A 24,847-nucleotide genomic window follows, 5' to 3' on the forward strand; every position below is an offset into this window, starting at 1 on the left:
TTGATTGTTTATGAGGTTGTAGAGCCTGCAGTTGTAGGGGGATTTAATGTTTGAAACTTTTGTCTTAGATCTTTATGTTTTTTCTCTTTTAATGTATTTCTCCCATTAAGTGATAGATAAGTTGTGAAAACAAAATGTAGTAGGAATGTTTTATTGATTAGTAGATAACCATCTGTGCCTTGGCCTCTGGCTGTCACCTAATGGCTAATTCTGAAGAATGAATAACGGCTTGCTTTAAAGAAACTGATTATAGTAACTTACAGAATTATCTTTAAGAGCATCTGGTTGACCATGAAGTGAAAATTAATTGAACATCTGTATATGCTGGCTTAGTTCTGAAGTTAAAGATAGTAAAATCACATGTTTGTGCAGAGGCTTGTGTTGTGTCTAAGTAAATAGAAAGGACAGCTTCTTCTTGAGCTCAAGCAAGAAGGCACCAAGTGACAGTGTCTGTGTCTTTCTTTATGGCCAACTCCACGTACCCTTCTCGAGCTCCAAACTCAGCTGCAGCTGGACTCCGGTGGGGTGCTTCCTCCTGAAATACAGCCACTGCCTTGTGAGGCCCTATTTTTAAAATTGTTTTTTGAAAATCAGAGTGTGAGAGAGGGTGGGAAAAGAAGAAGAAAGAAAGAGAGAGAGAGAGGAGATATATGAATATGAATGAATCAGAGATATATGAATATGAATGAATGGTTCATTGTGACAGCTAGGTCTGGGTCAGGACAATTCCAGGAGCCAAGAACTCCTTCCTGGTCTTTCATGTGCATGGCAAGAGCCCAATTACTTGGACTGTTTTTGCTGCCTTCCCAGGCACATTAGCAGGATGTTGGATTGGAAAATGAGCAGCTGGAACTTAAACCAGCACACAATGCTGTTTCCCTGTGAAGTTCTATTTGGCAGCCCCAGCTGGGTTTAGCTTTGAATTGTCCCAGCCCAGGCATGTAATTGAATAAGCCTCTAGATGATCCAATGAACCAAGCTCAAGCAATCCCTAAGTATTTGAGTTTCTTAGATGAGGTTCCAAACATCATGTAACAGACAAGCCATTTTCTGCTGTATTATCTTGTCTCAATTCCCCAAATCTGTGAGCACAGTAAAACGACTATGGTTTTACAGCACTAAGTTTAGGATAATTTGTCACATAGCATACTATCCAGAACAAAAAGACAGTGTAGAAAAATGTGCTAAGTATATGGCTTGATAAATTTTCATGAAGTGGAAGCTGACATTGCAGTGTAGTGAGTAAAGCCACAGCCCCTGATGTCAGCATCCCATAAGGGTGAGCCCCAGTTGCTCCACTTCTGATCCAGCTTCCTGCTAGTGTGTCCAGGGAAGGGAGCAGATGATGGCATAAGTGCATGGACGCCTGCACCTACAGGAGAGACCTGGATGAAGCTTCTGGCTCCTGGCTTTGGTCTGGCCCAGCTCTAGCCATTGCGGCCCTTTGGGCAGTGAATCAGCAAATCTCTGTCTCTCTCATTCTGTGACTCTGACTTTCAAATAAATAAGAAAAAAAAAATCTCCCAAAGTGAACATAGCGATGCAACCAGCACCCAGGCTAAGAAATGGACATTATCAGTGTCTCCAAATCTTGCGTCTGCCCTTGAAAGGGTAATTGCTGTCCTGACTTCTAAAACTATAATTTTAGTTTCACATTTTTAAAAATTTCTGTCAGCCAAGAATAAGGTTTTAATCCTTTTACTGGCTTTTCCAATGCTCCAATGCTGGTAATCTACCGTCCAATGTCCACATGCCCACATAAGTGTATCATCAGCTCCTGTATGCTCTATGGCAAAGCCTCCCAGTCATTCTGACCAGGTATAAATGCTCTGTAGCTCTCTAAACACTCAGCACAGCCTGCAAAACTCTCGGTTGGTGTCCTCGGCGTCCTCTCGCGGTTTCTTCTGCTTCTTTCCCAGGCTCCAGGCAACCGGACTGCTTACACTTCTGAGAGTTAACCCCCACTCCTCCCCATGTTGTTCATTCTTTGTTCTGATACAGGCTTATCATGTGTGCTGAAACTTGTTTTTTTCTTTCTAAAAGCTTATTATTTTGAGTAAATTTTAACTTTACAGAAATGTTGCAAAAAATAGTACAGGAAGTCCATGTGAACTTACTCCTGTTTTCCTAATCTTTGGAACCATAAAAGCACAATCAAAGCCAGGTTATTAACACTGGCTCAAAACTTTAAACTGTGGGCCTTATCAGAAGGTTCTGTTTCTCGGGCTTAGTTTATCTTACTCTTGATAGTATCTCCTCCTGGAAGTCTTCCCCTAGCTCCTTCATCCGTTCATCCCCTCATCCTCTTGTGTAGACGCGTGTGCACAGCATGCTAACTGCTCCTCCTAGCCGGTCCCCCTACTACATCACTCCCTGACAGGTAATTATATCTGATTAAACAGCTGAGGTTTTGGAGGGCAGAGACCGGTTCTGATACCCATCCCGACAGGGAGCACGTATTCCTCTTTCCTGGACTAAGCCAGCCCCCAGAGCAGCACAGAGCATAGATATTGGATGGGCCGAGGAAAGGCGGTCAAAGCCAGAATAAGGTGGACTCCAAGGGGCTGCGGGAATGGAACATTCTTGGCCCTCACCCCCCAGGGCTCCCCGTTCCCACGGCCCCGCCCACTTGCTGACTCCTCCTTTCGGGCCCACGCCCCTTCCACGCCCACTCGCCCAGGGCACCCGTTACTCCGCCCCTTTCGCCGTCCATCACTCCCCTAGCCTCGCCCCCCCGACCTCTTCCAGCATCTCAAAAGTTGCGTTTCTCTTTAGGTCCCGCCTGCAGCCCTCTGGTTCGACCTTTCCCCGGCCGGTTCCACCCACGTCCCGAGGGCCTCCGCCTCCCCAGTGGTCTTCCCCTGTAAGGGGAGGGATTTACAGAACGGAGGGGCGGAACCTCGGCGGGAGACGGAACGCCTCCCTCGAAACGCCGACGGCGACTCCGCCCTTACGCTCTGTCGTTGCCAGGAAACGAGCGTCGACGCGCCGGCTCTGGCCAGGTTTAGCCAATGAGCTGGCACGCCACTGGCCAGTCGTGCGTCGCTGGGCGGTTACGTGTGGTGCGCGGAGGCGCGGGTGCGTGTGGCGCGGGGCGGGGCGCGGCTGGGGCGCCTGAGGAGCGATGGCGGCGGCCTGAACTCACCTAGCAGCACCGCTGCCCTGAGGGCCAGGCTGCGATCGGACGTCTGTGAGCGGACGGTAGGCGTGGACTCGCGGACCCGGAGAGGCGCCAGAGGCCGTTAGGGGCAGGGAGAATGATGGCACCGAGCCTGAACACTGCTGGCTGTGCAGGGACAGGGCGCGGGGCTGGCAGGTGGTATGGACTTGAGTGTCTGAGGTAGGGGAGCAGGGTGAGATCCCGGGGCGGAATGGACAGGTAACGGGCTTGCAGTGGGAGGGTTGCGTTGCTCTCTGAGGGGCAAGCTGGAAGGTACTCGCGAACACGGCTACCTGAGGGGCTGGGGCTGCCGAGGGCAGGAGCGAGGGACAGCCCTGGCACCGGCGAGGGAGCGAGGCCCGGGTGAGGAGGAGGAGGGTGGAGGGCAAAGGCGGGAGCCTGCGGCTTGGAAGTGAATTGCGAGGCAGGTGGAGGCCGGGAAGGAGGAAGGAGTGAGACTTGGGAGGCTGTTGCGGTTGGCTCCTATCCAGTGCGTGGACTGTCCTGTCCGGTGAGAGCAAGTAGACCAAGTAGGACAACTAGTGCGGAAGCGTTATGTGCTCGGTTCTTCTTCTTCCATAGAGTCTTCATGTTTTAGAGGACAGAAAAAAAATTAGTAACTGTGATACAGTCATTTTTGAGGTTCCCTGGAAGCCCAGCCACCCGTTCCTCCTTGGGGCCGGGACATGGGTCACGCAGGTTCTTTCGCCATGGGTGCTGGTGTCCTCACCTGCTGCTAGGGGACCTGGCCTCTCTGCTGCTCCTCACCTAGGAGCTGTGGGTCCTTCCGATGGCTGGCCTGAAGTTTGGACTGACCACTTTCTGGTGCTACTTATCCTTTCGTGGAGGTTGCATGGATTGTCACATACAACAACATACTTAGGTGCCCAAGTAAGCTGGCTTTGTTGTCCTTGTTGCTTTGTTGAAGTACTTATTTGCTCTTATTTACAATTTGATTTTTAATAAAAATTTAAATTTAAATTCAATTTCAATGTGTACATCTAAAATTAAAAACATTCATGTGCAGAATTTGATGAGTTTTGATGTATTCACAGACTTGTGAAGCCATTAGCACTCTTAAGATACTGAACTTTTTGACCAACATTTTCTCCTGTTACTTTTGTGGTTTACTCCTTCTATGCCCTGTAATTATTATTATTATTATTTAATTTTGGCCCCTTTCTACCTGTCAGCCTACAAATGAGTGAAAATTTTAGAAAATTGGATTGGGGCTCCACTGGGGCTTTGCTGGCCAAACGAAATTTGCTTTCCTCTGTGCGGACAGTTTGCCATGGGACTGCAACATCTTGACTCTAACCTCACAACGAGTTAGAGCTTCCTTGTTCAGACCGTTCCCTAAGAATTAGAGGGAGTCTCATTTCCCATTTAATTCCAGAGTGTAGGCCTCAGAGGCAACTGTAACATCCTGTGGGATACTGTCTATACTTCTCTTTAGAGGCCAAATAAATCTTCATACTTGTTTAACCCTGGGAAAGCCTGCCCACTTAGAATTCTATGGAATTCATAGCAGGGGTTCCTAAATACTGGACCAAGGACTCAGTCTGTGTTAGTTTCCATCCATCCTAGGTGTAAGGAGAAAAATGAAACAGTATAGTGAGTTTAAAGATAACTTTACTTTGATCATTCATTTTAAAGATTTTTAAAAAAATGTTATTGGAAAGGCAGATTTACACAGAGCAGGAAAGACACAGAGAAAAATCTTCCATCTGCTGATTCACTTCCCCGTGGCTGCAACAGCTGGAGCTGAGCTGATTCGAAGCGAGGAACCAGGAGCTTCTTCTGGGTTTCCCACATGTGGGTGCAGGGTCCCAAGGGTTTGGGCCTTCCTTGAGTGCTTTCCCAGGCTTCAAGTGGGGAGCTGGTTGGGAAGTGAGGCCGCCAGGATTAGAACCGGCTCCCATATGGGATCGTGGTGCATGCAAGGCAAAGACTTTAGCCGCTAGGCTACCAAGCTGGGTCTTTAAATTATCATTCTTATTCTTTTGCTATTAATATGCTCTTTCAATTAATGAAATAACAGTGTTAGTAAATGGTGGATTTATTAATTTACTTGAAAGCTGAATGATAGAAGGAGAGAGATTGATTTTTTATAAACTGTAATAGCTGGGGCTGGGTCAGGCCAAGGTTAGGAGCTGAAAATCCATCCGGTTCTCTCATGTGGTGGCAGAGACTTGAGTGCTTAAGCTGCCATTTGCTGCCTCCCAGGTACATTAGGCAAGAGGCTGGATCAGGTGTGGAGTGGCTGGGACTCAACCAGGGTCTCTGGTGTGGAATGTGGCCATCCCAAGAGGAATCTTAACCTGCTTCCCCCAGTGTCACTTCTAGATAGTGGATCACATCTTTGTAACAATAGAATGAGTTAAGTCTGCTGTCAGAGGACTCCTAGGTACTGTCCGTAATCTTGGTTATGCTGGAGATTAGGTAAGCTTATTGTTTGCTGCATAGAACTCTTTGTTGAAATGACAGTGCATTAAGTATAATGAATTTTCACAATGGCTTAATGCTATGTGGTTGATCTAAGAGGATGAAACATAGATGAGAATGATGATGAAGAGATAGAAACATATTTTAAGTGCTCTGGTAACCATTTATTGCACATATGCAGAGTGCCAGGTTTTCTATGCTGGGAACATAAATTCATTGATTTGACAAGTCTGCTTGAGCATATAGTTTGCCCTCATGAAGCTCATATTTTATTAGAGAAGAGTAATGAGGTATGGTCTTCTGAAGTCTCAGGAAATTCTTAGTTGGAAGACTGAAAAGATTGTTTCAATTCAGAGAAATATGTGAAATGTAAAAATGTATCAGTAGGTATTGATAATGTCTCCTTATTTAGTCCCGGGCTTTTCCTGTGTTCCACATAATTTGTGTATCTCCAGGCAGTTCAAAATTGACCTGTCCCAGACCTCACTGTCTTTGCCCTGGTTTCACAGCTCTATGACCTGTCTCAATCTAGGCAAGGACTTCAGTGCCAATTTCCATCCTTTCTGTTTCTTCACTTCCCTGAATTCAATAAGTCGTTAAAATCTTAGTACATCTTAATGCATCTGCTCTTTATTTTTATTTCCATTGCCTTGTCTTCTCCATTATAGCTGTAGTCTAGTTCCTACTCAATTCTCATATGATTTTGAAACAGTCTGCTGTCTTACACTCTACCACTACAATGCTCTTTCTAAAGAAAAAATATGAATCTGAATATATAATTGCTCTGGTTAAAAACTTTCATGGTTTCGTTTGCTGTAGCACAACTTCAGAATTCCTTATATGGCATCATTTGGCTTGAACTTACCTCTGTAGCCTCATCTCCTGCCACTCCCTTGTCTGTGCTTGAGCTTGAAGAAATTGTTCACTGTTCTCTGGTAAACATGTTACTTTTTCCAGAAGTGATATCTTTGCAATAACTGCTTCCTCGCTGGAAATGCCTTGCCTTATCTCTTAGGTTGTTTGTTCAATTTCACCTGCTTCCATCTTTGTCATCCTCACAGAAGTAGCTATAGCTTTGTGTGACATGAAGACTCGCAGGTGTAAAGAGGAGTTGCTGTGTGATGGAGATTCACAAAGTGAATTGTAAGGGCTCTGCTGGAGTCAGGTGAGGAGATATCTTTAAGAAGCAGAGGTGTTTTGTGTGGAAGGGAGGGAATGAGTTGGGATCTTATCTTGATATCCCTTGTGGCTGAGGAGTAGACGAGCAGGGAACGTATAGGTGGGCTGAATACAGGTTGGTAGGCTCCTGCTTTTGTTTTTCCTTTGTATTTCTGTGAGTTTTGAGGAGGTCTTTCCAGTTTTGGTATTTGGTGTAACTGCCCATTCATGTCATTTTTGTCAGCAATCAGCATTACCTAGGAAGAGCCAGAATCTTATTGACTTGTTCTTGGAATGTCCTTTTGCTCTCTCCCTGTCTGACATAGATATTCCAGGTATATCTCTGTCCCCACTTCCCTCCTTCTCTTTGCCTCTCCCAGGACAAAGGTTCTTAAGTGAGCCTGAGCTACTTCCTGCCTGGTGTCTGCTGCCTATAACCTTGTATTTTGGGTCCTACAATACCTACCTAAGCTTGGCCATTTGTGTGACTAAGAGATAGCTCCTTCTCTCCTTTACTATCCTGCAGCTGACCTAAGGTGAACCTGGGGAAGGGGATGGTCTGTTTTGGACTTTATTATGTGAGGAAAGGGCATACTGTAAGCACGTGGTGATTTCATTTGCAAGGATGTAAGCAGGTGTAGAAACAACAAACTGTGGCCTTCTTTTATGCTTCTCTGGTGTGTGAACAGAACTCTGGTTAAATGCTAACTCTTGGGTTCTGAGACACTGATTCCAGAGTGACTCTGAGATCTTTGAAAAGAGAATGGAGAGGTGTGAGAGAGAGGAATGATCCAGCCTTCCTGAGGCCTGTGAGCAGTGCTGTTTTTTTGGTCAGACAGTAAAGCAGTGGTGAGCACCTCAGGTAGACTACTCGGTACTGGAGGTGATTTAGTTTTGGATGTTGCCTGGCGCTTGTTCACTGTAACGTAGTGCACGTGAGATGGTGAGCATGGACACATCAGAGCATGTCAGATGCCTCTGTTCCTCAGAGATATTTTTTAAATAGAATCAGGAGAGGGGAGGAAAAAAAAGGAACATGTGATTTCTATATTGGAAGTACTTTGTAGGTTATTTAAGTTTTGCAACTAATAATGCTTATTTCACCAGTTTACAGATGAGGAAACTGACTGAAGCTGAGATGTGTGAAGTGAATTATTTGAAGCCACACGGCTGGAAAGTGGTGGACTGAGATTCAGACCTTTGTTGGAGGGCCTCTGGAGGTCAAACTTTAACTGCTGCTTTGGGTTTATGTTTGTTTGGTCATCAGGTCTCTGATTAGAGATACCCTTGAGTGAGATATGATTGAGTAACCAGTATGTTAAAAACAATTGCAATTTCTTAACCATCTTCTGTGATCACCTCATTGTCAATTCAGTTTTAGTTTATACACAACATATAACATAATATACATGAAATAACATGTTTTACATAACATCATATCCTCTTAAATTAACGCAAACATGTGGTATCTGACCTTTTGGGATTGGCTCATTTCCCTTATTGGTTTCCAGTTTGGCCCATTTGGCCACAAAGAACTGCATTTTGTGTTTTTTAATAGCTGAGTAGTATTCCATGGAGTAGATGAACCATAGCTTTCTTATCTATAAGTTACACAACGAAGTTAATTGTTGCTGAGGGTACGATGGAGCCTTTAATTGATCGGGTTGATAATCTGATGGTTCTGCCCTCGGACCGGACAGGGTATCCCCAGGAAGCTGAGGAACTAGATTGGACTATAAGATGTTGGACTCTATGTTTAGTTTATGCTTGCAAAGAGGGAATCTCAACTGTACTTGATCAGTGGATATGCAACAAGGTGGAATATTCCACATGGGGGGAGGGCGGGGGGGAGGGGTGGGGTGATTCCCAGTTCCAACGAAACTGTATCACATAATACAATGTAATCAATGAATAAAAAAAAAGAGATATGATTGAGAAAGTGTATTCTGTAAATAGTAATATTCTTTCATCAGTCAGGCTTCTTCCAAGTGGCAGACGGTCCAAGCTGGGTTTAAGAAGAGTTTAATAAAGGGACTATGTAAACAAAGGTATGGGCAGAGTTTCAGGAACCAACAAGGGATGGTAAGGTATCCAAGGCTAAAAGCAGCAACAAGGGCTGGTAACAAGAGAGAGTTCTTTGTCTTTGCCTTCCCCAGTCCATGTTTACTTGGGACTGAAGTACTGGGGAAGATGAGCAAGTACTTTTTCCAGTGCATTCTTGCTGCTAACAGCTATCAATCTGTGGCCATGTTTGATGGCTTATACAAAACGGTATGAGGGACTGGGCACCTGTCTGTGGCTTTACCTCCTTTCTAGCTATTTTTTTCCATCTTTATTCTTGTGGGCATGTGAGAGAAGGAAGGGTAGGGTGGAAGAACATGATACATTTACCTGAAGTGGCACTCATCCTTTATCTCTATTTATTTATTTTATTTTTAAAAATGATTTATTTATTTCTATTGGAAAGACAGATTTACAGAGAAAAGGAGAGACACAGAGAAAGATCGTCAATCTTCTGGTTCATTCCCCAAGTGGCTGCAACAGCTGTAGCTGAGCTGATCCGAAGCCGGGAGCCAGGAGCTTTTCCGAGTCTCCCACCTAGTTGCGGGGTACCAGGGCTTTGGGCCATCCTCAACTGCTTTCCCAGGCCACAAGCAGGGAGCTGGATGGGAAGTGGAGCATCTGGGATATAAACCGATGCCCATATGGGATCCCAGGGCATGAAAGGTGAGGACTTTAGCTACTAGGTTACTGCGCCGGGCCCTGTCCTTTCTCTCTCTCTTTTTTTCTTTGTCAGAGAAAATAGTACCTCTTTTTCAGACTAATGCTATACTTGATTTATTTATTTGTTATGTATGTATTTTTACTTTCTATCTTGTTTATCAGAGAAAGAGAAAAGGAGAGGGAGAGAAACAGAAAATGAATCTCTCATCTGCTAGCTAACTCCTTAAATGCCTGTAGCAGCCAGGGCTGGGCCAGGCCAAAACCAGGAGGTCGACGTTCTATCTGGGCTTCCCATGTGGGTGGCGGAGACTCGTTCTTGAGCCGTCTCTGCTGCCTCCCGGGGTGTGGGTTAGCAGGAACCTGGAATCCAGAGGGGAGCCTGGATGTGAACCCAGGCACTTTGATATGGAATGTGGACATCAAATGGTACTTAACCACCAAACCAGTTGTCCACCCATATGCTGTTTTCAATATGAAGACAGCCTGCCCCTCTGTGCTCTACATAGCCAGTATCTGGCTGTTAAAGATCCAAGGCAGATATTTACCTCTGTGAAATCCTTTCACAGCACTCTAGGCAGTTAGTTGCTTTCCTTTGAGTCCTGGTGACAGTTCTGTTTAGAATATTTGCTGAATTTGTGTCTGTGCTCCCGCAGTTATTTTTATCCATCTCTATTTCCAGTACTTAGTACAAGGTTCAGTACTTTCATTAGCATGAATGTACTTTGAGCTAATCAGCTAGTAAGCCATGCCTGCTGTGCAGGACTGCTTCCCTCTGTAAGATTGTCTCTGCCCTAAAGAACGTTTCTGAGAGCATAGTTTCTGCCTTTCTTTAGTTGTGAGGTGGTAATTGTGGGAGTACCTGGATGAAAGGAGATGTTGTCTACTCTGATCTTAGGGCCGATCGTGGGAATGGTGCCCAGTCTAAACTCCTTGAGCTGTTGTTGAGTGACAAGAGGAAGGACAAACGGAACCCTGAAAGTTCTATGCTCTTGAGGGGCAATACTAATGAGGGTTGGGCTGGTGTGACAGAGAAGGACCTGTAGGCTGTGGCTTGGACCAATAACTATTTTGGCAGCTTGCACCTCTCTATGAGGGTATCTTGTTGCAGTCCTGGGGTGGATGCTGCATGTACCTGGCAGGAATGAGGACTATGAGAGTGTGTCTCGCTATAGTGAAAATAGCTCTGCTCTTTGATTGTTTCTGAATTGCACCTTTTAAGAGTATTCAGTCAGTTGTGTGTGTCTTTTTGCCCATCTTGCAGAGGTTTTGGGAAGGTTTCTGGAGAAGGATCTGTGTTATAAAGAAGGAAATTTCATCGTGAATGGAGGGCTGAGTAAGATCAAGGCTGTTTCTTGATTGCTTGTTCATTCATTAAGTCACCTAAGTATTCATCCATTTAAAAGCTGTTTAGTGCATTCCTAGGCGTTGTTGTTGGTAAGGGGGAAACAGTAATAAAGACGATAAAGTCTATCCTCAGAGAGTTTATTTTTTTAGTGGGGAGGATAATTTCTGATAGTAGAAGTTGCAAAGAAATAAGTAGACAGCTAGAAAATGAAGGTGGGGAGATGTGCTAGTTAGATAAAATTGTTAAATAAGGCCTCTCTGGGGAGGTAGTGTTTGAAAAGAACTCTGTAATGAAAGCAATGTAAAGAGGAAGAGAGTATTCCAGGTACAGGGAACTGACATACTGAGGATGGCTGTGTGACCAAAATATAGGTAAGGAGAATGATAGGTTATATAGATGAGATAATTTGGTTTTATATTGGCTCCTGTGGGCCAAGGTGAGGATTTGGATTATTATTGGTGTCAAAGGAAGCTATTGGAAAAATATTCAACAGAGAACAAACCTGATATGAGTTAGGTTTAAAAATATTACTTTGGTTGCTATGTGGAGAGTAAACTCTGAGAAGGACAAAAATTGAAACAGAGAGACCAGATTGGAAGGTATTGCAGTTATAAGGCATGTTTTGAGAGGAGAGATGAAAGGGTTTGCTGATGGCTGGATATTGGAAGGGAGGAAAAGCAGAAACAAGGATGATACCCAGATTTTTGGCCTTAGCATACAGTTGAATGTCAATATTTATTGAATTAGAAAAGATTTGAAGGCAGAAATCAAGTGATCTGTTTTAAACATGTGATGTTTCAGATACTGACTGTGTGTGTGTCTGAATTCTGAGAGTGAGCTGCTGTTTATTTCTTCCATTTTTCTCTCTTTGAAATAGATTTGCAAGTCTGGACTGGGTGGTGACTTCTTGGCTTACTACTATCTGGTGTAACCTTTGGCTCGATGGCCAACCACTGGCTCCTACAGACCGGATGAAGCAGACTGGAGACAGAAGTGGAGAAAACCTCCAACTGGCACATCCTCAGAGTGTAGCCCTCTGGCTGCTGGCCTTGCCCAGCTTGCCACATGGAGAGGATGAACTGGCTGAGCAGACTGGCCTCCCGGGGCCCTGGGCACCGTGTGCCTCAAGGGGCCAGTCTGCAGACACCCGTCATGGCTGATCCTGAGACCTGCCTCATGGTGTTCAAGAATCACTGGTCCCAGGTATGAAGACTGCCAGAGTGCCGAGTCCATTGGGTAACTAAACATACCATTGTGTTTAGTTACTTTATCATGAAAGATTCCTTCCATCTTCTATCCTTTATCCCCAGGTGGTGCGAATCCTAGAGCGGCAAGGCCCTCGAGCAGCTCCTGGGGGTGCGGATGACCTCAGCGCTGTGCGCAACCACACTTACCAGATGTTGACCCTGCTAGCAGAAGATCGTGCAGTCCCTTCAGCCCCCACAGGCCCAGGGCCTCTGCTGGAGTTTGCTCTGCGTGAGGATTTGTTGACTCGTGTGTTGGCATGGCAGCTGCAATGGGATGAGCTTGGGGACGGGGTCGAGGAGCGTCGGGCTGAGCAGCTGAAACTTTTTGAGATGCTAGTGAGTGAAGCTCGCCAGCCACTGTTGCGGCATGGTCCAGTTCGTGAGGCTCTGCTTATCCTGCTGGATGCCTGTGGCCGCCCTGTGCCCAGTAGCCCAGCACTGGATGAAGGCCTGGTGCTATTTCTCAGCCAGCTGTGCGTGTGTGTGGCCCAGGAACCATCATTACTCGAGTTCTTCCTTCAGCCACCTCCGGAACCTGGAGCTGCGCCCCGTCTTCTTCTGTTTTCTCGCCTTGTCCCTTTCGTCCATCGAGAGGGCACTCTGGGCCAGCAAGCCCGTGATGCTCTCCTTCTGCTCATGGCTCTGTCAGCTGGGAGCCCCACCGTGGGCCGCTACATCGCGGATCACTCTTACTTCTGCCCGGTTAGCATCCCTTCAGGTTGGGGGAGGGAAAAGGGCATGGCATGTAGACACTGGGCAGCCTCTTTCTATCCAGGAGTTGTGGAAAGGCTATATACCAGAAATCTCCAGGAAATAACCCCCTGAGTTTGAAAGCAGCCCACTGGAATTGTGGGGGATAGAATATAGGCCCAGACGGACAGGGCAGATACTAGGTTTTTGGTGGGCCAGTGTTCCCAGGTGAGATCCTGGCACGCTGTATAGTTCAATCCTTTACCCCTACTTCGGTCAACACTCTGGAATAGTAGCTCTCCTGTGCCACTTTTTATACTTTGGTCACTTCCTGTAGGTGCTGGCCACAGGGCTGAGTGCCCTATACTCTTCACTGCCCCGAAAGATAGAAGTGCCAGGAGATGATTGGCACTGCCTGCGGCGAGAGGACTGGCTGGGGGTGCCCGCCCTTGCACTCTTTATGAGTTCTCTAGAGTTCTGCAATGCAGTCATTCAGGTAGGCTGGGATTCCTAGGAAATTCGGCCTTTGGTCATTTTGGGGAGATGAAGTAGCAGGGGTGTCTTCCATCTTTGGGATAGGGTCTGGCTGTACTGTCCTTTTCCCATCCAGATAGCAGCCCCTCATCTTCCTGTTCTCTCATACCCTTTTCAGGTGGCTCATCCCCTGGTACAGAAGCAGCTGGTGGATTATATTCACAATGGGTTCTTGGTGCCTGTTATGGGACCTGCCCTGCACAAGGTGAGAGTCACAGGTCGCAAGGCAGATTTGAGTCTGGGCCTTAGTGTGGTGACTTCAGTGACAAGACCAGTGTGGGAGGCAGTGGTGGGGGGGTTTGCTCTCTTCTTTCCCATCAGTTCCCGATTTTTGCTTAGATCGCAGGGAACATGTTTCAGGGTATGGGTAGGGAAACCCTAAATTTTCAAACTTTCCCTTCCATTGGTGCAGACTTCTGTGGAGGAGATGATCGCCAGTACTGCCTACCTGGAGCTCTTTCTGCGAAGTATCTCAGAGCCTGCCTTGCTACGTACTTTCCTGCGATTCCTGTTGTTACACCGGCATGACACCCACACCATCCTTGACACGCTTGTTGCTCGTATTGGCAGTAACTCCCGGGTATGGCCCTTCCCTCTGTCCTGGCTTGCCTGGGTGAGCCGTGTTCTCTGTCTGACCTTTGTTTGGGAGGTGTTCCTGACCTCTTCTGACCTTTGTTTCCAGCAGTCACTTCAAAATTAAGTGGCAGTTACTTTCTAGCATTAAGCTTTTAGCCATTTTAGGAACAGAGTTTAATCTATTTATCTTTCTTAGGATACAAGAAACTAAGTCCCAGTTACCTTTTCCGGGGTGACTGGTTGGTTGCTCATTATGACTTTAGGTTTTGCTGTTGTGCAGTGCTTGTACCACTGGCCTGAGATTCTCTCTTTTTTTTTTTTAAAGATTTTTTTTTTTTTTTAATGATTATTGGAAAGCCGGATATACAGAGAGGAGGAGAGACAGAGAGGAAGATCTTCCATCCGATGATTCACTCCCCAAGTGAGCCGCAACGGGCTGGTGTGCGCCAATCCAATGCCGGGAACCTGGAACCTCTTCCAGGTCTCCCACGCGGGTGCAGTGTCCCAAAGCCTTGGGCCGTCCTCGACTGCTTTCCCAGGCCACAAGCAGGGAGCTGGATGGGAAGTGGAGCTGCCGGGATTAGAACCGTCACCCATATGGGATCCCGGGGCTTTCAAGGCGAGGACTTTAGCCGCTAGGCCACGCCGCCGGGTCCCTGAGATTCTCTTCATCTGCTTCATCTCTTGAGATCACTTTGGTTGTTGTGTCTGCTCTGATAGATGGTTTAGCTGTTACTAGTGTTCTTACCTTCTCTCCCATTTGCATTTGCTGCATTGGACCTGTAACCTGGGGCACTTACTCACCTACACTTCCTCCTAAACATTTTTATTAACTGTTCATTTTGTACCTTAAAGTGTAGTATGCGTATCATTCAGTATAGTACATATAACATATAAACAAGCAGACATTGATGCTGATTTCACAGAATTTATTTAGAGAAGTGAGACAAATATATCGATAAACTAATTGGAAATTGTGGTCAGTATCATGAAAATTACCAAACAGGATGCTTAGAAAATGAGAGGGTGATCAAGAAAAACCTCTCTGAGGAGGTGATGTTGATCTGTGACATATGGTTGGAAAAGAATCAGCCCATTGACCATCCAGTGGGAGAACATTGACGCAGAGGGAGCAGCATGCAAAGGACATCAGATGGAGGCAGAACGTAGTGTACTTAAGGAAATGAAAGACCAGGGTAACCAGAAGTGTAGGAATGAGATGCAAGTTGAGAGCTAAGTAAGGTTCAGATGGTGGTAAGGAGTCTGAATTTTCACCGGTAGAAGTATATACAAAATGCGTAAATAGTTTTCCTAAGGAAATGAAGTATTAGTTTAGCCATGGATTTTATGGCATTTATTTTGGCTTTAGGACAATTTTTGTTTCCTTCCTTTATTATGAATAGTTGAGGTTTCCTGGATTCTTGTGTTTAAAATTGAAGTTCTTTCATCACTACGAGTTCTGAAAAACTGTTCTAGATAATTGAGATAGTTGGTTAGTGAGGTTCCTGCAGAGTTGTATTTTGTATCAGTACATTTTATTATTATTTTTTAAAATTTATTTTTAAAGATTTATTTATTTTTATTGGCAAGTCAGATATACAGAGCGAAGGAAAGGCAGAGAGGAAGATCTTTCACCTGCTGGTTTACTCCCAAAGTGGCCAGAGCTGCTTTTGTGGTGCCAGATCTCTTCTGTTTCAGACGCTCATGTTGAACATGCAGATGGATTTCTGTTGCACTTGTTGGTTCTTTCAAACTTGATTCTGTTGGCCTTTGTAACTTCTGTAACCTGTCTTTTATGCATTTTAGTGAATTGCCAGTCTGTATGTCTGTTTGTCTCTGGTGGTTTTCTGTTTCTGTTTTAACAAAATATCACAAATTCAGTGGCTTAAAACAACAAATATTTTATCTTACAGTTTTGGGGGTTGTGATCTGAGACAAATTCCAGCAGGTTGAAATCAAGGAGTTAGGGTAGTTGGGGGCTGTGTTCCTCTAGAGGCTTCAAGGGAGGCTCTGATGAATTGCCTTTTGGGGTTCTTGGCAGAATTAATTTCCTTGCAGTTGTGGGTCTGAGATCTCCGTGCTGCCTGCTGGAGACCATTCTCAGTTTACAGGGCTGACCAATTTCCTTGGCTCTGGACTGCATCCTTTCATTTCCATTAATAAAGCATCAAGTTCCTGTTACACTTCAAATTTCATTTCCTACTTTTTGACAAAGTTAGAAGAGTCTCTGCTTTCCAGGAACCAAATCGTGTGGTTTTATTGTGCCCAGCCAGATAATCTAGGAATCTCCCCATTTCATATTCCACAATCTCAGTCACATCTGTCAAGTCCTGAAGTCCTGCCACATAAGGACAAATACTTGCAGGTTATAGCAATTAGGATGTGGATATTTTTAGGGGACTGCTTTTCTGTCTTCCATACTACTTTTTCAGTGAGCCTGAATTTTTCCTTGATAGTTAACAGTGGTCATTTAGAATAAGTTCTCTGGACATCCATGCTGTCTAAAATGTGAACTGCTGTTTCATCTCTTTTCTGCTATGTGGTTGACTTTTTAAATTTATTTGAATGGCAGAATTACACAGAGAGACAGAGGGATACAAAGATGAAAAGAGAGAGAGAGAGGTCTTCTATTCATGAGAGAGAAAGAAAAAGTCTTCTATTCACTGGTTCACTCTCCAAGTTACAGTGGCTAGATTGAGCCTGTCCAAAGTCAGGAGCTAGTAGCTTCTTCCAGGTCTTTCAGATGGGTGTAGAAGCCTAACTTGGGGGCCATCCTCTGCTGCTTTCCCAGATACATTAATAGGAACCTGCATCAGAAGTGGAGTGGCTGGGACTCAAATCGATGCCTCTGTATGGCTAGAGCCACAGGTGGAGGCTTTAGTTGCTGTGCCACAGCACCAGCCATTATGTGGTTGACTTTTAATTCTCCCAATCATTTAACAGATAAGAAGACTAGTTTTTGCAGGTAGTGCTACACACCAAGACCCCATGAGTTGTCTTGAGAGACTCCAGGGTATCTGAGCTATTTGTCATAATGGAACTACAGACAAAATGCTGTGGACATTCAGAGGAGTGAGGTAGAGCTTACAGGTGTCTCCCCACTCAGAGATCAACTACCATTCTTCTTTTTCCTGCTAGCTACCCTGAACTTTATCCCACCTTCTGAAAGATACACTGGTTTTGGAGAGGTGACTCAGACTCAGTGTTCACAGCCCCACCCACTTCCCAGTTAGACTTTGTCCAGGTTTCCTGTTTTCTTATTGGCAGGTGTGTAGTTACTGTGATGTTGTAGTCCCACTGACAGGCATTCACTTAGGTACCATGTTGTTATTTCTTATTAGTCATTCACACAGGAACAGTATCGTTCAGTGTCTCCTTTCTCAGTTTTTGTTCGGGTATTGCTAAAATCTCTGTTAATAGGTATACATAGCCAGGGAATCTATTAATAGAAAAATGGTCTGTGGAAACCCATCAGGTTTGACATGGTTCATTCCTCTTGGTGGATAACAAAATCTTTCCCACAGGTACTGTGTGCTCATTTAGTCAATACTGTAATGACTGTTGTGTGGTTTTTACTGTATGTGTTTGTTCCTCTTGGAGTGGCTGGTTGGGTGTGGGGCTGGGGGAGGCTTCCATATGGTAAATAGTCTGGAGGGTAGAGAGACCTTATGGTGACTGCTCCCTCCTCCCCACCCTCAGCTCTGCATGGTCTCTCTGAGTCTCTTCAGGACCCTCCTGAACCTCAGCTGTGAGGATGTCCTGCTGCAGCTGGTTCTCAGGTACCTGTTGGGGCAGGGCTGAGGGATGGCTGACCCTGAACCTTCAGAGTCCTCAAGGCTTTGTGCATTGTTGGGCTTTATGAGGTGACTCATGAGTATCCTCTTAGAACCTGGCATAACCATTTAGTTCCACCGGCCTGTGGTTCTCCCAGGCCCTATCATTTCCTTCCTGATCCACACTGTATCTCCTTTCTGCTGTCTTTCCCAGGTATCTTGTCCCATGTAACCACGTGATGCTGAGTCAGAAGCCAGCTGTGCGTGATGTGGACCTATATGGACGAGCAGCTGACAAGTTTCTCTCCCTAATCCCACGCTGTTGTCGGCACCATGCCCCCAGCCCACCTCGTCCAGAGCATGCCTCGTGGGCACGAGGTGGGCCTAGCAGAGAGGCAGGGAGAAGGGAGGACATCACGGGTATGGCCTATGTTCTGTGGGAGTCTAGCAAGAATATGGGGCTAGGGTGAGGGGAGGGAGGCGGGCATGAGTGACATTTCTTCTTTGGGGAGATTGATGAGCAGTCTTGTGAGATAGAACAGGAAAAAGACTCATTAAATCAGGCCTCATACTGACATATGGCATCTGTCTGCTGCTGCAAACCAATCAAGAGCAAGTAGCCCTAAGACCCTAACTGCAGAAGATTCCCTATGATCTTGGTGGAAACTTTTCCAGTCTGCACAGCTTGCCCAAAATAATCCGTTGTGACCCATTTGTGATCTTCCTGAGGGGGCAGTAGTGAGAAGCATTATGATTTTAAGCATGTTATCCGTGGAAAAACAAAGCCCTTATGTATAGCATTAAGCTGGGTATGAACTAAAGTGTGTCGGCCATGTGAGATGAGCCCCCAGTTCTGAGCAAGATGCAGATCAAAGTGCCAAAGGGGGATGGCTGTGTCTCCCAAATCAAGAAAAGCACCTGTTCAGCTCCTCATCGGGAGCCAGTTGGGAGAACCTCTTCCTGCTTTGCTCTTTCGTATTTGAGTATAAGTCTTGTTTGAGTTTTATTAGACCTCTTGTTAATTTCTATTTGCAATGAGCAAGAGAACTCGAGGTCACTAACACAAGGAACATTGCTAGTCTCATCAAAGAAATTTAGACGGAGACACTTGGACAAAGCTGTATTTCTTCTTCATTTCTCTTCCTATACTCTTCCTGTTTCTGTTGTTTCTCTGGTGGTGATAGAGAAGCCAGTGAATAAGGACAGAGTCAGCCTGGAGATTGGAGTGAGCTGTCTGAATAGGTTTCATGTTTTTGCCATCTTATTGCCTTCTCACAGTCACTCTAAATGTCTTTTTTGTCCTTGGACCTCTGTCTGAGTCCTCTCATGTTTTTCTCCTTCTGTAGGCCCTGGAAGTCCAAGTGTTGACTCCTCTTCAGTGGTGACCATGCCTCGGCCCTCCACACCATCTCGTCTGGCTCTCTTCCTGCGGCAGCAGAGCCTGGGGGGCTCTGAATCCCCAGGTCCAGCTCCTCGCTCACCAGGGCTTGCTGCATCCCCAGCTTCTAGTCCTGGCCGACGGCCTAGCCCTGTGGAGGAGCCTGGTGAGCTGGAAGACAATTACCTGGAGTATCTTCGTGAGGCGCGCCGTGGTGTGGACCGCTGTGTCCGAGCCTGCCGAACCTGGTCTGCCCCTTATGATGGCGAGCGACCCCCTCCTGAACCCAGTCCTGTTGGCTCCCGGACTAAGAAACGCAGCCTACTGCCTGAGGAGGGCAGGGACAAAGTGGGGAAAGGGGAGGAAGAAGAGCTGGGGAGTAGGGGGCTAATTGGAGGTGCAGGGGAGGGTCCTGGCCACCTGCCCCCACCCCAGCTCAATGGGGTGCCAGGACCATGGCCTGAGGGACCCAAGAAGGTTCGTCTGGTACCACATGCAGTGCCTAAGGAGGGATCTGGGGAACTTCTAGAGGGCACCTTGGAGGGCATGGTAGAACTAGAAAGCTTTGGGCAGGAGCTCCGGGAGCTAGAGGTGGCGTTGAGCAATGGGGGAGCTGTCTCAGAGCCCCCCTTAGAACCTCCACTGCCTCTTGAGGAGGAGGTGGCCTACGAGAGCTTCACTTGTCCCCCTGAGCCCCCTGGCCCCTTCCTCAGCAGCCCTTTGTGGACTCTAAACCAACTGCCGAGCCAGCCTTTCACTGGTAAGCTATTAGGCCTAGGCTTTCTCCCTTGTGTGCTCTTTGCATGTTCTCAACTTGTTTGTGCTGGTTCTGAGACTTCCTGGCTATGTCATTTGTTTGTACTTGCCTAGCCTCTCATCCATTTTGCTTCAGTCCTTTCCGGGTACCTATCATGTCATACTGTGTCCCTGTGTCTGTCTTCCATGCTTGTGCTGGTTTGAATATTGACTGATGTCTGAGTCTTGTATGTCTGTCCTACATGCATGTTCCTCCTCTTCTAGTCTGGTCATTTCCTGGGATGTGTGATTAGGTTGTTCTATGTTTGGTGTTTCCTGGTCAATCAAAGCAATGTATCAGAACCATATCAAAGACTGCTATCCTGTAAGAGGCACCTGTGAGCCCTCTTCATACTGTTGCCACCAGTATATTTGTCTGGGTGTTGAATCTCCTGTCATTTTCACATTGCTTAGGGTTAGCCCTTCCAGTGCTTTTCCTCCTATTGAGAGCCCTCTCCTTCCTGTCTTTTTAAAGGTGATCTAATTCCAAATTTTTTTCCTGTTACTGCTTTACGTTCTTGGTAACAATGACTACCTAGGGAGACTGCTTTAGGGACTTACAGTTAATTGTAAGGATTGAAGCAGATAGCATGAAATACTTCTTTGAGGGCAAATGACAGTGCATGACCCTGAATTCTTTGGGGCTTTCCCAAGCTGAGTTCTCTTAGGCTCGTCACGATGCCCTGGTTAGTTGGGTAACTGTTCTTTGTTTTTGTTTGAGAGTCATCCTAGTCTAGCTGTCATCCATCACTGGACAGGAGAACAATCTAAGTGCCTAAGGCTTCAACCACAGGTTGTGGAGTAGAAGTACTTTAAGTTATCATCCCATCTCTACCACTGATGCATGTAAATCCACTTTCTACAGTGTTGGCGTGGTGGCAGCTTTTCTCTAGGATTGTCATCTTTGCGAACATGGTATCTTTAAGCTGACCAAGGCAAACCCAGATTTTCTGTTTGTTTGTAGTTAGGTTGTCATGCTGTGATTGGTCTGTGTCTTGACTATGTCCAGGGTGTACTCACTATTCTGCTTACACTACTAGCTCTTCTGTCCTGGAGTCATGCCAGCTACTTGTCCACTACAGACTACAGCTGTAGAAAAGCGTATTATCCCATTCATTTAGATTGTTGTGCTTGTTCCTGCTTGGAGCCACTAGGAGGTGGCATGCAGGTTTTAGAGCCTGTAGTTTTAGAGCCTTCCTTTCTCTTTTCTTTCCTTCCTTTTTCCTCTCCCTCTCCTTCCTTACCTCCCTCCCTTCCTTTCTTCCTATTTTTTTGTAAACTCATCTAAGCTTTTTGAATTGTCTGTTACAAGAAATCCCTTGGATATGAGAGGGGAGCAGGATGACAAGGTTGTGCGTTCTCCTGGGACCCTGTTATCTTTAGAATTGTTTTTGAGTCAAGGCTAGTTCTACGAACCTGGAGTAGAAATGTTTTCTGAGTTTTTCAGTATTTACTGCTTCCTGCCCTTCATTATTTTCCTGTCTCAATTTGTAGTACAGTTCTTAGGTATGCTCCTTTCCCTTAATCTCTGTTCAGAAAGACTGATGACTCTGCTCTGACTGGTGATGCCATTTAGGTGAGGCTGTTTCTCCTAATAGATGATAATCCCTTCTATTCACTTCTTTCCTAACAGAGTCTGTCTTGAGTCAATTTGTTCTGCCCTGGAATAAGCTATTCCTTTACTTCCCATTCTGTTTCACTTTCTGTATGCTTGATGTACAATTCTTGAAAGAGAGTTAATGTTTTTTTTTCCCCTAGTTCCCTCAAAGATTCCATTCCTCCTGCTCTTCCTGCCTCTTCTAGGTTTAATTGGTCTGTTGTGTATCACCTTTTTTTGAGTGTGGGGGATCTTCTTATCTTTTTGCTTTCTTTCTAACCCAGCAGATTATTCTGTCTTGTGGAACCTGAATTTTTCTTCTTCAGCTTCTGTTTTTTTTTCCCATCTTGATCATCTTCTTTGCCTGTTGTTTCCTCTGTTATGCCTCTTGAGTAAAGCTGTTGTAAAAACTGAGTATTATAAATATTATGTAACTTCTGTTTATAATTTCACACATGAAATCTCTCAGATCTTCCTAACTGCTTCACTTATGTAGATCTTTTTGTTTCTCTTTAACTACATAGGTACGTATATTCTTATTTTACCAAGAAAAAAGTGAAACTTGGAAAGTTTTAATTTATCTAATAATGTAACTAGTAAAGGGCCAAGATGAAATCTGAAACCAGATCTGTGTGGCTTCAGAGCTGAGGATCTGGCTCTTTAGTTCATGTGTGTGCAAAGCTGGCATCTAGATTCTTTGGGGTCCATTTTTGTTTGTTGTCTTAGTTCCCATGGTCACAGAATACTTAGACATACCCAGAGACTTCAAATATTTTTCATCTATTGGGGAATCTCTTGTTTTGGGGAGGAATGCGTGCTGTGTGCATTGTGTTCAGGCCTTGTATCCTTGTGCCTACCCCTCCCAGGCCCCTTCATGGCTGTGCTCTTTGCCAAACTCGAGAACATGCTGCAGAACTCCGTCTATGTCAACTTCCTGCTGACGGGGCTGGTGGCCCAGCTGGCCTGTCATCCCCAGCCCCTGCTCCGTTCTTTCCTGCTCAACACCAACATGGTCTTCCAGCCCAGTGTCAAGTCCTTGCTGCAGGTGTGCGATGCATGCATGCATGGGTGCGTCCAGGCTCTGTGGTGGGCCAGGTCCATGGCTGAAGTGACCTTGGGTGGGTTGGGAATAGGCCCAGTGGGAATATAAAAGACTGTCAATCTAGAGCAACCCAGAAATGTCATGAAGTTGTGCTTCATAGGTGCTGGGCTCTGTGAAGAATAAGATTGAAAGCTTTGCAGCCTCCCAGGAGGACTTCCCAGCACTGCTATCCAAAGCCAAGAAGTACCTCATTGCCCGAGGCAAGTTGGACTGGTCTGAGGGTCCTACAACAGGATCTGCCTCTCGCCGCTCTGATCCCCTAGGTGAGGCCTGTCTTTCTATCCTCCCTAGGTAGCCTACTAGCCATTGTTAAACTGAGTTCTTATTAAGGATAAAATGTTGTACTAGGAAGTAAAGTTGTAGAAAACTGAGTCTTGATGTTTGCCCCCAGGCTTCTTGTCAGAAGATAGAATATAATTCTAATTGAGAACCTGATCAGCAGTACTGACAAAAACTGATCTAGGATTTGGGAACAGGCAAGGGGACATAGTAGTTTCTAGGTTGAGATATTGTTATAGCCTTAGCAAAGGACATTTGTCTTGGGATCTTGAGAGATGGGTAGGACAGAAGCAAAGAAGTGAGAGTTTTGTTCAAGAGACATTTTGAACCATGTAGTTGGCCTATGGGATTTAAAAGGTGAGCTTGGTAAGATAGGAATGGAATGAAGTATTGGCATAATACTTCCATTTGAGTGCTTTTGGGATGTAAGAAAGAAGAGGACTCAAGTATGACCACAAATTTCTGAATCTAAATTTTTCGTTTAACAAATATCTGAGCAGTTGCCATATGTACTGTGCGTTGTGAAAGACTCTGCCAGTTAATAGATTTAAGTAACATCACTGTAGCCATTTAGAGATAGAGAATGGGAACTTTTACCATGACCTAGGCCTTAGTAATGTTCTTGGGCTCAGATCCAGGGATCTAGGCAGAAAAGTAGAAGGGAGAAAACACTGTTTTTAAATCACTTTCTTGATTCTAAGCTGATATGAGGTTATCTGGCCACAAGCAGTGGGAGGTGACCTTGGTTAATATAGGATAGAGACTGGTGAATGGAAAAATGGTGAAATAGAGCAGATCTTAGAGGGACAGGAAAGCATGACAGAAATGAAATAGCCTTTGAACTAACTGCATGTGTTGCTCCTGTTAGCATTGAAGCGGCAGAGGATGTGGGTCAGGTATTGTGCTGTGCAGGGCAAGTTGGGAGTGGTGGACTCTAGTTTAGGAGGGTGATGGGAAGTCTGAAAGCAGTGTGCTCTGTGGACTGAGGGTGAAGAGCTTGGTGGGTAGAGTAGTGTTTGGGTAGAGGAGAATTTCTGAGTGCAGAGACATGGAAAAGGAAGGAGTATTAACTGGGAGTGAAGTGACTGGAGTGTAGTGGTTAAGCTTGAGGATGGCGGGTGGCTGGGTGGGGAGGCCGCACGAGGGAAAAAGGCTGGATAGGCAAGATTTTAGTGTTAGGACAAGAACTCCCCTCTGCATTCTGGTCCTCAGGGTTATCTTCTGAGGAAGAATAGGGAATTGTGCTTGAGTTTCATTTCTTGTACATTTTATCTTCTATTCCCTTAGTCCCCTAGTGGAAAAGTTAAGAACCCTTTGTATTAGGGGCAGGAGGGAGGGTGGTGGATATCATTTCCATACCTAGGGAGGTTCCCTGATGCCAGCACCTTCATGATACCCCTGTTTATTCCCAGTGAAGAGCCGGAGGCCATCCTTGGGGGAGTTACTCCTGCGGCATGCACACAGTCCAACCAGGGCCCGGCAGGCGGCACAGTTGGTCCTTCAGCCTGGGAGAGATGGAGCAGGACTTGGCCTAGGTGGGGGCTCCCCTGGGACTTCAACTCCAGTTCTACCTGCCAGGGGCGGGGCCCCTGAGCGCCAAGGTGAGGCTCTGCGAGTCAAGAATGCTGTCTACTGTGCAGTCATTTTCCCTGAGTTTCTCAAGGAGTTGGCTGCCATATCCCAGGCCCATGCTGTCACCTCGCCTTTCTTGTTGGATACTTCGGAGGAGGGATCTGGCCCTCCCACCTCAGGCTCTGGGCCCCTGAATCCTTAACTTTCTTCCATGGACAATCAAGGCCACAAGTGCTCTGGGCTGGGGCCAGGGCACAGGCTCCTTTTTATGTTCAGAGGCCGTGGCAAAAGGACTTTTTAATTTATTTCAGATAAATGTTTTATGGAGAACTTGTTGCAATATGTATAAAAGGGAAATCTCTATTCTGTGCTCATTCTTCTTTCCTACCCTTTTATCATGGGCTGGAGCCCTAAAAATGATTGTATGTGATGGGGAGGTGGTCAGGGATGCTTTCTCTCTCATGGAAGAGGG

The 24,847-nt window shown here is 45.8% G+C and overlaps 1 protein-coding gene across 6 annotated transcripts; it reads left to right on the forward strand.

Annotated features, from left to right (window-relative positions):
• The first annotated feature begins 3,056 nt into the window (after positions 1 to 3,056).
• FHIP1B (FHF complex subunit HOOK interacting protein 1B) lies at positions 3,057 to 24,738 on the forward strand. Of its 6 annotated transcripts, none has more exons than XM_058663473.1 (12): positions 3,058 to 3,078; positions 11,710 to 12,035; positions 12,143 to 12,781; positions 13,107 to 13,265; positions 13,422 to 13,508; positions 13,716 to 13,883; positions 17,579 to 17,658; positions 17,867 to 18,072; positions 18,999 to 19,790; positions 22,289 to 22,467; positions 22,625 to 22,787; positions 24,216 to 24,738. In XM_058663473.1, the coding sequence occupies exons 2-12, from the start codon at positions 11,898 to 11,900 to the stop codon at positions 24,575 to 24,577; spliced, it is 2,973 nt and encodes a 990-aa protein (XP_058519456.1). In that variant the 5' UTR covers positions 3,058 to 3,078; positions 11,710 to 11,897; the 3' UTR covers positions 24,578 to 24,738. The 6 variants fall into 6 exon arrangements, with proteins under 6 accessions (XP_058519459.1, XP_058519456.1, XP_004590035.2 ...); XM_004589978.2 differs by having other exon boundaries at positions 18,999 to 19,196; XM_004589976.3 differs by having other exon boundaries at positions 3,065 to 3,201.
• The last annotated feature ends 109 nt before the right edge of the window (positions 24,739 to 24,847 follow it).

This window comes from Ochotona princeps, chromosome 4 (assembly GCF_030435755.1).
Source record: "Ochotona princeps isolate mOchPri1 chromosome 4, mOchPri1.hap1, whole genome shotgun sequence".
Taxonomy (NCBI): domain Eukaryota; kingdom Metazoa; phylum Chordata; class Mammalia; order Lagomorpha; family Ochotonidae; genus Ochotona; species Ochotona princeps.

Excerpts from the sequence above, each read along its gene's own strand:
- FHIP1B (XM_058663473.1), top strand. The coding sequence starts at position 11,898 with ATGGAGAGGATGAACTGGCTGAGCAGACTGGCCTCCCGGGGCCCTGGG. Across the intron at positions 18,073-18,998 it reads GAGAAGGGAGGACATCACGG|GCCCTGGAAGTCCAAGTGTT; the intron begins GTATGGCCTATG and ends CTCCTTCTGTAG. Across the intron at positions 19,791-22,288 it reads GCCGAGCCAGCCTTTCACTG|GCCCCTTCATGGCTGTGCTC; the intron begins GTAAGCTATTAG and ends TACCCCTCCCAG.